General features: G+C 39.1%; 1 protein-coding gene across 2 annotated transcripts in view; it reads left to right on the top strand.

Moving 5' to 3' along the window:
* Positions 1-12,545, top strand: part of LOC135701437 (arylsulfatase B) — a 29,001-nt gene extending 16,456 nt beyond the window's left edge. The window contains exons 1-4 of one of the 2 annotated variants that reach the window (XM_065222232.1): positions 727-1,077; positions 1,441-1,693; positions 11,513-11,670; positions 11,731-12,545. In XM_065222232.1, coding sequence (XP_065078304.1) covers positions 799-1,077; positions 1,441-1,693; positions 11,513-11,670; positions 11,731-12,534 — 1,494 coding nt within the window. In that variant the 5' untranslated portion in view covers positions 727-798 and the 3' untranslated portion in view covers positions 12,535-12,545. Of the gene's footprint in view, positions 1-726; positions 1,078-1,440; positions 1,694-11,512; positions 11,671-11,730 lie in introns of those variants that run through there. The other variant, XM_065222231.1, reaches the window with a different exon arrangement.
* The last annotated feature ends 263 nt before the right edge of the window (positions 12,546-12,808 follow it).

Raw genomic sequence — 12,808 nt, 5'->3', positions numbered from 1 at the left:
TCTACAAACTCCAACAACTGAATGTTGTTTAGCCACTTCCATAGTTGTTAAAACATTCTAAGCTGTAAATTGCAAAGCCTGTGCTGCACATCACGTGTTTCTCTGTGCCATTTCCCCATTGCACGTTCAAATTCACCTTGAACGAAGGAAAAGTGAGTACCTACCAGCCAACCAATCTAGACGCGACGAAGCATTTGATCCACCTCGCAATCAAAACTCAAACTAGGAGAAATCACCCACCATCAGTCTTGATCGCGGTTCCGATCGGTGCGCTTCAATTTTGTGGCTAGCTCCAAGCTTTTGTAGAAGACAGCGTGAAAAAGCCTAGCACTAGAAATCAAAATCAGCGCTTCTATAGCGTAAAAAGAGTGTCACATCAATGTAAATGCTTGAAGGTAACAGTGCAAGTGACTGAACGCATGAAACCGTGAACCCTTTTTTTTTCGAGAAATCTCAAATGCAGAGAAGTAACCGTTGAGTATACCAACTCAATGTATTTTCTGGATTAGTAGTGCTTTAACAAGATGCAGTCCACATCAGTTTTGCTGTTGATCGTACTGACCGTTGGGAAGCTGGAAGGTGCCAATCTATCTCCGAATGTGGTCGTTATCATTGCTGATGATCTTGTACGGTGAAGCACTCGTTTTTATTAAGGTTGATGAACTAACAGTGTGAATTTTCCTTCAGGGTTGGAATGATGTGAGTTTTCACAGTTCAAAGCAGGTCTTCACGCCGAACATCGATGTCCTGGCGTATCAAGGGGTCATTCTGAACAGACATTACTCTACACCGCTTGGAATGCCGTCCCGAGCGGCTCTAATGACAGGAAAGCACCCCTTGAACATCGGTATGCAAAATTCCACGATTGAGCCGGATCAACCGTGGGGGCTTGGTTTAGAGCACAAACTTATGCCGGAGTACTTTCGGGAAGCGGGGTATGCAACCCAGTTGATCGGAAAGTGGAACCTCGGATTTGCCAGGAAGGACTACACGCCGACCCATCGTGGATTTGATGGTCACTTTGGTTTTCTCGGACCTTACATCGACTACTGGGATCACAGCTTACAGTTGCATAATGTAAGTTTGATCGCGAGCCGTGTTTGTGCGAAGATGTAACGTTCATTCAATAGAAGAAGAGCGAAACGGGCGGAAAATGTAATAGCAGACCTACCCATTAGAAAGGCCGTCTCTGCCACCGGCAGTGAAGCGATAATTTTTTGTTGATTGAAGGCAATTACCAAGGTTTTGATTCGATGCAATTGTGCGCCTTAATGTAAGACTATAGCGAGGCGATTTTACTTTATTTGTTTATCCATACATGGTGGTGTTTATTCATACCCCTTCGGTTTCGGCGAATGTCAACAACCGATCGATTAAGATAAACTTGCAAGTTTTTGTTTTCTATCAAAGCTCTACTGAAACCATAATCCATTTTTCTAGACCTCGACCCGTGGATTGGATATGCGTCGAAATATGGAAGTTGATTACTCAGTTAATGGAAGCTATGCGACGGATTTGTTCAACGGCGAAGCAGTGCGGCTGATTCGAGAGCACGATCAGAAGAAGCCGCTGCTCTTGGTGCTGACACATTTGGCGCCGCACACGGGCAACGAAGATGATCCCATGCAAGCTCCCGCGGAGGAAGTGGACAAGTTTGACTACATCAGGGACAAGAAGCGGCGCGTGCTGGCCGGTAAGTGGCAGTAGAATATGTATGTGTTTAACTGTATGGAAACTCCGAAATTGCTGACCCACTGCGATCATAAAGACATGGTTTTCTAATGGATTTGACTTGCAACTTTTTGCCTTGGGCTATCGATTTGGAATTTCTGGAATTTGGCTGAACAGGATATACTATTATTGGTAGGGTGAGGTACCTAGGGGGCTACCAGAACAATTGGCTAAGCAGTGGACTACCAGTGAGGGTGGATCATCCAACGACCTTTTTTGATGGATAGCTAGATCTGGAGGACTATATCTAGTCTCAAGACCGGCTGGGTGATTTACTAAGCTAATCCGTGCTCGGATTTTGATTGGAATTAGAAAAAGCTAGTAGATTACTATTTTGATCGTTTATTATCCTACAATTTACACTCAGTGTGGGTGGGAACGATATGTAATGTGTGAGGGTTTTAACCAGTGCTGATAAATGTTGACATGTGTTCATAACAATCTTCCGATGTGTACCTGTACACCGCAGCTGCAGGTGTACAGGTACACTGAGGCAAATAAACGTTAGAATTTCATGAGGCTCGACTTATGAACGATACATATGAATTTCATAAGCGTGACTTATGATTGATTTTCATCTAACATGAGGTAGCTCTTATAGATCTTTAACCATTTCAATTTTCCAACACACGGGACCCGTAACTTCAACGTCCATGGTTCGGTTCCAGTCTGCTCCATTTTATTATTTTTTTTTGTCAACATTATTTTCCATAAGGCAAATCAATAAAATTCCTACCGATTTCTCGTGGCTAAAATTCATAAGTGGTTCTTATGGAATTCTTACGTTCTATTGGCTCAGTGACTTTTGAACGACAGCATGTAAAATCACAGAAGAAGACACGTTATCGCTTGCATTTACCGACCGTCACAGAATTGCTGCAAGCTTGTGTATGACGAAAAAATGTCACTGGATGGATTAATTTATAATTTGGTCAGTTTTGCCAAATTTTACTATCTATACATTGGAGTGTTTATTATTCATTCTTATCTTATGATTCCATGCTTTTAACTTTAAATATATGCGGTAATTAGCAAGAAAACTGCAAAATTCCAAACAATACAAAACTTTCTAGGTCTCGTTTTCTATTGTGTGTGGTCTCGTTTTCAAATGTACTATAGTAAACAAGTACTAAAACCGGCCGGCCGGGAACTACTGGAAATACTGGGCTACCGATGGTGGTGACTACGTAGTGATGATGGTGGATACGGTGGAGGTGACAGCAATGGCGACAGTGGTGTTGATGGTAATGGTAACTGCACACTTAGAAATAACTAATTTTAGACATGACGGAATCCATCTTTGACATAAAAGATCAGACGTAAACAAATATTTCATGTAAAATTAAGTGCTCCGAGACTGAAAAGCTCGTTACTCGACGAAAAGTACGTTTGATTGAATTGAATTTCGCATCTGTTATGACGAAAAATGACGCTCGTATATGTCAGTCTCAGAGCACCTAAATTTACATGATTTTTCTAAGTGTGTGCGTGGTAGCGTATGGTGACTCTGGCATGCTGAAAAGTTGACATCTTCGGTGGGAAGCTATGCGCTGTTCCAGCTCTAGGGAGGTTCCCCTGAACTTATGGAACGATGCGGTTAAACATCGTGCCATGTAAAGTTTCGGTTGGCGTGGCCTTCCCACCTTCTCCTCGAGGGTTCACGGAAACTCTTCTAACGGGAATTTCCGAAACCTGTCTGAAGAGACCACGTCCAGGAGTAAATTGTCCAGGAGTAAATTGTCCAGGATGGGAGTTCAGTAAGTCAAAAATGTTGTGCATTTTATTTTAATTAAGCTTTAAAAACGAATTGCCTTCTTTTTGAAAATAGAGAAAATCGTACTTCATCAAAGTTGTAGTTGAATTAATTTCAAGCAATATTGTCATTTTTCTGACACACTTAGACTTTTTTGACGAGATGGGTACCAAAGAGCATTTCGACATTTTGTTTTGCTGGATCTCAGTTAAAAACTTACCGAGATTCAGCTAATAAACGGGAATTTTGCCGAGATATCAGCTAACAAACATACATTTTGTTGAATTTCAGCAAGTTTTTCACTGTGATCCAACAACATAAAATGCTGACCCAAGCAACACACATGTCCTATGACAGTTTATATAACCTTTGTATGACTGGTTTTGGTTGTATAGCAGTTTACTCAATATACGTCTATGAATTTGTGTTACTTGGGGAGCTGCTCGGTGGTGCCCATCTCGGAAAAATATAAGGGTGTAAATCTTAATTTAATAGTTTTGCACAGGAGGAACCCTTGGTAATTCAATTAAAATGTCCTAAATCTTGCTTATAAATAACAGAATTCGATTTTCCCTATCACCAACAAACGATACAGTACAGACCCAATTACCCCCAAGTCTTGTGCAAATATTCTACTTTTTATCAGTGTAGGGAAAATATCTAAAATCAGATCTCAGTCTATCCCATAATCACGCTTGATTTTCGAGGACAAGTCAAGCTGAACATTGCATTAGGTCCTAAGTAATATTGATCGATTCTCTTCGTCGACTTTCTTTTTCGTTAACAATTTGAGCGCATAACCGTTTCTTGTTGTGTTTGTCATATTAGATACTAGATAAAAGCTTCACTTATCGATCTGTGTGCTGAAGAAACCTGGGAATGTCTTTACATGGCCATAGGCATACAAAGAGAAAGTCGACGAAGAGAATGTGTCAATGTTACTTAGGACCTAATGCAATGTTCAGCTTGACGTATCAACAAGCAAAAATCAGCGGAGGATATTACAACTTATGATATCGTTGCTCCAAATATCAAGCTATCAGAACTCATCAGCTGCGATTATCAACCACTGCAGTGCACTGTGGTGAGTTTGACATTCAAAATTTTGCTTTGCCGAAACTTCCATCACGACTAAAGTAAAGATATATAGCAAACTTCTCTATCTCCGTATAAAAAACGATGTGCAACGCACTTAGTTTTGTGTCAGCTGCAATTTCAACGTGTGATGAGTAGCCTCGAAGTATCAAAGGAGCTTGTAAAATTAATATCAAGCATGATATTTTATTCCAATATCACGCGTGATATTAAGAGCGTATGAGAACAAAACAATATTATTTTTCAAATGATTATGCGATCACTTACTTGCACTTATAATACTTTAGTAAGTTTCATGATTCATTTATATCCCCAAGGCTAAGCAGCCAATGGCTGAAAGCCTTGTAAATAAAGGAAAAAAAAAATCATTTATTATTATTTCACAATTATGACCATGATTATGCTGCGTAATGCAAACTTGTGAAATTCAGTTTGATCAATTCTAAGAAGCATAAAACATTTTATTTTAAGCCAGAAGCTACTTGCACTTGGATACTTTTAAAAAGATACTATGTTCAGCGACTCTGAAAAATGTTAATTCGTTTTAGAGGAAATTCTTTCGTAACACTGTTGATATATATATTTCTATAATTTTGTTATTGAATAAAACACTAAATTCGAAACTTATTTTTTGTAGTGAACAGGATTTCAGTGAAATATGTGGCATATAAAAGTTCTTTGATGTTTCTAAAAATGAGCAAAATTTCAAAAAAGTATAAGGGTCTGTGCCTAGGGGCATGCACGGAAGCTTGACGTAATACCGCTAGTGGACAGAACAAATGTGAAGAGCATTTAGTTCTATTAATTGATCGATTATCTATTATCTTAACCCTTTCTGTTTTTGATTTGTAGGCGTACCAAATTTGTAGCACTTTTTTCAAAGAGAAAGTTGACGAAGAGAATCGATCAAAATCACTTGCACCTCTCCTTTCAAGTTTGGTTGCAAGCGCATTTTGTGTGGTCGTTGGGGCGTGTTGTTCTGAATATGGACAAACAGGCAGCCCAAGTAACAATTTTGGTTTTATGAGGGTTCTGTAGACCATGATTTAGACTTGTAGAATGCTATAAAACCGCGATAAAACCGGCAATGTTACTTGGGAGATAAATTATATTCCTACTCTTTATTGTTATAAGCTTGGTGGCCCTGAAAAGAACCAATTTGTTGCCAAAGTTCGTGATGATTTAACCTCCGAAACCGTACAGAGTGCGTCTCTGTCGCTTCAAAGCGTAGATGACACTTCCATGGCCGCTTACGCTTGGTGTGTTCAGTGTAGGTGACAGCATCATGAATCTTATTTTCCAGGAACACACTCAGCACACTTCGTAGATCAGTCATTGTTGCTTGTTAGGTAGAAGCGTGGCTAGACAGCAGCGCTATTTTATATCTTTTCAGGTTAAAGCAGAATGATGTGCAACCAAGTGGTACTCGATTATGACGACTGGGTTTGGGAAGAACGTTTATTTCATGAAAACAGTCATACAATTATCACTTTTTATTTGTACATTCGACAATGTTTGGCATATCCACTTTTTCAATAGTTTCTTGTTGAAAATCATCAAACGAAAGCATTGCGTAGAAATATTTTTATTCAATTAGTGATAAAATTATTGAAATTGGTCCAGGGGCAGCTGAGTTATTAATGCTCAAAATCTTTCATAATTTTGTTTCCTGTTCCATCTTCGGTTTTCATAAAGTGTACCCCCAGTATAGAAATTAAAAATGTAGTTCAAGAAACAGCAGTTATTTCAGAAAAAGAAGTTTTCCTTACATCGATCAAACTTCATACATACGCAACCAGTCAAGCAAAAAACTATATCAATTGATCGTTAATATTTGATGAACCCACCATCGCTGTATGGCTTAATGGCCATCTCTCTATGAATGACTGTATAAAATCACAGGTGATAGTTAGTACCATACTATCTTCGGCAACATTGTATTTTCGAATACAGTGCAAATATAAAAGAAGAAGTTTATAGCCATATGAAGATTTCATGTGTGAGAACATGCACTTGATCCTGAACGGGAACGATACCCTTAGCAACTAGACATGCATTGCCATGTTCATTAAGCCTAAAATCATAATTTAGCATAAATGTACTTAGCCATAATATATTCTAGGGTCTTCAACTCGGTTTCCAAATTGTCTTTGAGTTCAGATTATTTAAACTACTGGATCAACCAGGGCTTGCAAGATGTTCTCAGCAATGATATATGGTCAATCAGATTCATACAGGATATACGCACCATCTACGATTGAGTTTCATATATTTTGAATGTTCTTCTTCTTCTTCGCATTCCAAGCTTATTGCATATCGCATATTAGCTTATTGCGTGCTCTCAACTTAGTGTTCTAGATGCACTTCCACAGTTAATAATTGAGAGCTTTCGATGCCTGTACCAAGTCCAATCATACTTCTATGCCCAGGGAAGTCGAGAAATTTTCCTACCCGAAAAATTCCTAGACCGCACCGGGAATTGAACCCAGCCACCTCCAGCATGGTCTTGCTTTGTAGCTGCGCCTTTACCGACTGAGCTAAGGGACACCTCAGAATGTTCTAGCGATGCAAAATCGTCTGAGAGTTCAAAATAAATGATGCCCCAATATGATTCATTACGTTTATCCGTAAAATCCATATAACACTTTTATGCTTATTAAATGTTTAGATTCTACAAATTGTCTTGAATTTCAGACCAAACGATCTACTAGGTCAACCACGACTGAAACAAATTTATATAGTAGTAAAACTCTTTCAAGCAGACTCATAGACATGGAGTCTATATATGTGTATCAATTACATTTTATTCCATGTAGGTTCTAGGTTCCTCAAATCTTCCTGTACTTCAGATCAGATGATATACTACCTCAATACTAACTAAAACATTTGTTTTAGCTATGAACCAACCGGACAACCAGATTCATGGAGTGCACAACATTTACATGTATGCAAGAAGTTTTTCGGTCTCCAAACCGTCTTGGAGGTCAAATCAAACGATTTACTCAATCAACCACAACTGCTACAAAGACTACGACAAATTTATACACAGAAAATATTTCTGAATTCTACTGGTGATGTAAATATTAATGCATGTACAATTCTTTTTCACGTAAACTGGCAACTTGTAAGAAATGTTGCTTTCAATGATGGACGGTTGCATATCATATTTGGCGTATTTCATTAAATGTCTCATAAATTTACACGATCTATAAAGTAAACTTGTATGATATATGACGTTCCATTTATGTGCATCATAGTAACATAAATTTACACTACTTTTTCGAACTGTGTAGGCTAGGACGTATGAGGAAAATCTACTAGTTCAAATGATTTGAATCTATGGATAATTTGGGGATCTTAAAACATGTTTTATCCATGAAAGTGGAACCAAAATTATACGAAGACTTGAAGACACCTATGGCATGTTCTCCAGGGAGGTTTGCTGAACCAAGAACATCTTAAATATACGAAAATCGTTCGGAAAATATGCGCTTGAACTCCATGAAATTGTTGGGATATGTAACGTTTCTGAGGACATTGGCTCAGTCGATGATTATCTAGTAGATCATTTGAGCTGAGCTCCAGTATGGTTTGGAGGTCCTAGAACATCTAATACACATAGAAATTGTTTGTAACTGATGTGTATTGATTCCAGGAAACTGTTTGGACAAGTATCGTTGTTATTGACATTGTATCAGTTGTGATTGATACAATAGATGAGTTGATATAAACTCCAGGACGATTTGGATTACCTAGAACATCTTATATTTATGTAAGTGAATATGTGAATAATCTGCATAAATCAGCTTCAGACTCCATATATCAATTTCGCTTCTAAGAACATTGACTCTATTATGTATAAAGTCTTGAATGGACTCTCCACGATAATTTGAAAAATCAGTGCCAACATTTCAAAGGGGCGTAATTGCATTTGTAAACAATGAATTTCGTCTTCGATTTCTCGCGAATGAAAGCTCACTTATGAAAATGAATGACAACAGCAGGTAGATGAATGTTTTCTGTCCCAGCTAGCATTGGTAATTTGAAGGGCTGGGCTTTTATTTGCGAGAAATCGACGGCTAAAGCCATTGTTTACAAAAGCAATTACGCCCCTTTGAAATGTTGGCACTGAAATGTTGAACACCTTATAGAGTAAGTGAGTCAGATGGCATTAGTGTTCCAGTTTTTGGGCCTAGGGCCTAACACCTATTTGAAATAAATGTTTATGGTTTTAATTGCGTAAATGTATGGAAAAATATATGTTCTAACTTTGTATCGAAATAAATTTGGAAAAGAATGAAAACATTTTGAATTTAAAATAGGGCCAATTAGGGAACCACTTGGGCCAAAAATTGGCTCACGTAATCTATATGTTAAATGAATGTTAAATGATGCACATGACTCTATGAATCTGTTAGGACTTGAATTGATACTAAGTCTCAGTCGTGGTTGTTTTAGTAGATCATTTGATCTCAACTTCAAAGCAATTTGGAGAGCCTAGAACATCTTACATACATGGAAATGGTTCACAAATGATACGTATCTTTTTTTATCGGCTCTGACGCTCTTTTAACTAGCTTTAGCTGTCTTAGTGTTTTAACAGTTATTAAGTGAGAGCTTTCTATGCCAGCACCAATGCATGAATTTGTATATTGTGTGGCCATCATAACGATGCTCTATGTCTAAGGTAGTCGAAAAAATTTCCAACCCGAAAAATTCCTAGACTGGACCGAAAATTGAACCCAGCCACCATGATTTTGCTTTGTAGCTGCACCTTTACCAACTGAGCTAAGGGAGGCAATTTGAATTCATGATGTATGAATTCGCACCATTGGACATCGATCATAGATAGATTTGGTGAATTTGTCCCAGTTGAATAAATGTATTATTATTGTTCTTGATTGCCGTTTGAAACCTGGTGGGATAACCTCGATCGAGCGTTATCTATTGTTCGGTTGTTGCGGTTGGGTGCCAGTGATGAGTTTAGATTTTGCTAATTTTGAAACGTATCTAGGAATTCCTGAAAAAGTGCAAAGAGTTAGAATAATTGTTTTTTATTAGTAATTTCTGGATGTAATTAAGGTAAAGCTGGTGAAATTTCGTTATGTGTGAATTCGCCTCATTAGACTTATTTGACGCAAATTGAAAAAAAAAATTTACATTTATTATCATTATTGATTCCCACTTCCCTAATAAAAAATACAATACCCGAACGATAACATTAATGATAAAACTATTCCTCAAATGGTTTTGATTATTTCCTGAACACGTCGTTAAGCAAAATAACCATACAAATGTTATCCGGGTTGCAAAACGATGTGCGATGAGAGCGTTTGTTCATGTTGATACTTGATAATCTTTGCGAACGTGATTTGACATCCAGGCTTAGCACGCGGAAATTTAATTATGTTTGCAATTGCCGCTCATTTCTACAATGCTTAATAGACGAGTGCACGGATGGATTTGAGTTAACTCACTCGACAAAAAGTGACACAACAGCGGGGCCCTGTTTACTAAAAATGAACACATGAATAATACTCACGTAACATTTGAAAGCCTTTTTCACGCGAACCGAATACTCCCACGCAAACTAACAACTCCATAGGGTGGGGAAATTCTCCCCTTCCCGATAGTGCTCTTGGTTTGCGTGGACGTACTTCGGTTCTCGTGAAAAGGACCTAGCAAATTATTCACTAAAGTTGATAGGCCCTTTTCAAATGTTACGCGAGAATTATTAATGAGTTCATTTTTAGTAAACAGGGCCCCGCTGTTGTGTCAATTTTTTTTCAGTAGATGAACAAAAGTTCACCCGTGCACTCGTCTATGGATACTAAGGTCAGACATACACACTTAGAAATAACTACTTTTACACGAGACGTAATCCATATTGGACGTAAATCATAGAACGTAAACAAACATTTCATGTAAAATTATGTGTTCTCAAACCGAAATATCAGCTAGTCGACGAAGAGAACGTTTGGTTGAATTAATTTTCACGTTTCTTTCAACTGATTCTTATGTCAAAAGGCCCGCACATGTGTCGGTCTCAGGGAACCGAAATTTACATGACTTTTTAGTAGTGTGTGGGAAATCATTTACATTTATTTGCCTCTAACTTTTTCCATGAATAGAATTTCATAAAATTATGTATAAAGGTTTTGTAGGTTTTATGATTAAGGTTCAATTTACTTTGATGCATATTCGAAAATTAAAATGCAGTTTTAAAGCTCGCTTCATTTTGTGTAAAATAGCAAAAAGAATAGAATGACACGAGCTTTTTGCAATTTTAAATGATGCGTCGAAAAAACTGGACAATACTATTGGACAGGTGAGACAATTCCCTATCTAATCGCAGACTTGCAGACTTTATCAGTGAAATAAATCAACACACTCAAAAAGCTATGAGCTAAACAGTTATTTAAAAAAATCATGCCGGCTAAAAAAATTATTAGGGAGTGAATACAAAAACTGATCTCTAAAACATTCTAACGCAAATGTCACCGTAACATGATCTTCCGTCTACACACTTAGAAATAACTACTTTTACACGAGACGTAATCCATATTGGACGTAAATCATAGAACGTAAACAAACATTTCATGTAAAATTAAGTGTTCTCAAACCGAAACATCAGCTAGTCGACGAAGAGAACGTTTGATTGAATTGATTTTCACGTTTCTTTCAACTGATTCTTATGTCAAAAGGTCCGCTTACATGTGTCGGTCCCAGGGAACCGAAATTTACATGACTTTTTAGTAGTGTGTAGATGAAACTTTGTGGAAACTAACCGGATTTGTTTTCACCTATGATCATCGGGGGGTAAATGAAGTCCTCGAGTGCTCACAGCACCGATTGGCCAACTTTGCGCGCTTAAGGACTTTGTTAACCCCCTGACGATAATTTCAACCTTACTACATTCAACTCCCCCCACAGCAATGATCTCCAAGGTCGACGAAGGAGTTGGCCAAATAATGCAAACCCTCACGGAGCGGAACATGCTGGACAACTCGATCGTCCTGTTCTACGCCGACAACGGTGCCCCGACCGTCGGAATCCACTCCAATTCGGGTTCGAACTGTCCGCTGCGAGGGGTAAGAGCTAATTTCCCCGTATTCAATCGGTAAAATTGTTAACTATTTGCTTCGTTTCAGCAAAAATACAGCCCTTGGGAGGGAGCCGTCCGAACGGTAGCCGCCATCTGGAGTCCACTGCTGAACATCACCGCCGGCCGAGTTTCAAACCAGTGGATCCACGTGAGTGATTGGTTACCGACGTTGGCGCATGCTGCCGGTATCGAGGGCATTCCGATAGGCAGTGAAATCGATGGACGCAATCAGTGGGAAGCGCTGAGGAATCCGAACATTACCGTGAGGAATGTGGTGATGAATAACATTGATGAGCTATTCCACTATAGTAGCTACAGTCGGGACGGATGGAAGTACGTAAACGGTACTTCCTGGGAGGGAAAGTTTGATCACTGGCTTGGTGAGTTGGGCGATGAGGATGAGTTGAGCGAGGAAGAGTATGTGGTGAGGCTAGCGGGATCGATAGTTGGAAGGATGATGCCACTGGATTTGGATCATATGGCTCGTCTTCGACGAGCGGCGACCGTCGAGTGCGAAGTTACCGGTCATGAAAAGTCTTGTGATCCGAAGAAATCCGCATGTTTGTTCAATCTGCTGGAAGATCCCTGCGAAAGGAATAACGTGGCGTCGGAGCATGCGGATATTTTGGAAGAATTAAGAGAGGAAGTAGAGCGGTATCGAGTTGCAGCTGCTAAGCCCAGGAACAAACCCGGTGATCCTCGAGCGGACCCCGGACTCCACAACAATACCTGGACCTGGTGGCAAGATGAATGCGATAACTGGACAAACATGTACCAATTCCCACTGATATTAATCGGAATTTCCATTGCCATAGCAGCGTTCCTTCTGCTGCTTTTCCGACCTTTTTAGAATTAAATTTTAAGTACTAAATGCACGGTGAATAAATTTATCCGAAACAGGTCCCCAATCGCTCGTTGTCGGTTGCATGACGACAGCTGAACTTGAACTATCCATTTGCCATGCAGGAAGCACAATTCAACGAGACAACGACCCTTATCAAGGCGCGCCTTCAACTGGCACAGCAGACGGCTTGCGAGTCAAAAAGACGACATGTTACGATTTATGAACAGTGCCGGCAGGGTTGAATCCTCTGTCAGAAGATTTATTTAATTAATTGAATATC

This window comes from Ochlerotatus camptorhynchus, unplaced genomic scaffold (assembly GCF_037179485.1).
Source record: "Ochlerotatus camptorhynchus isolate MF236.1 unplaced genomic scaffold, CSIRO-AGI_Acam_v1.1 ptg000162l, whole genome shotgun sequence".
NCBI lineage: Eukaryota > Metazoa > Arthropoda > Insecta > Diptera > Culicidae > Ochlerotatus > Ochlerotatus camptorhynchus.
The sequence above is the reverse complement of the archived record's forward strand: the minus strand, read 5'-3'. Positions and strand labels throughout refer to the sequence as shown.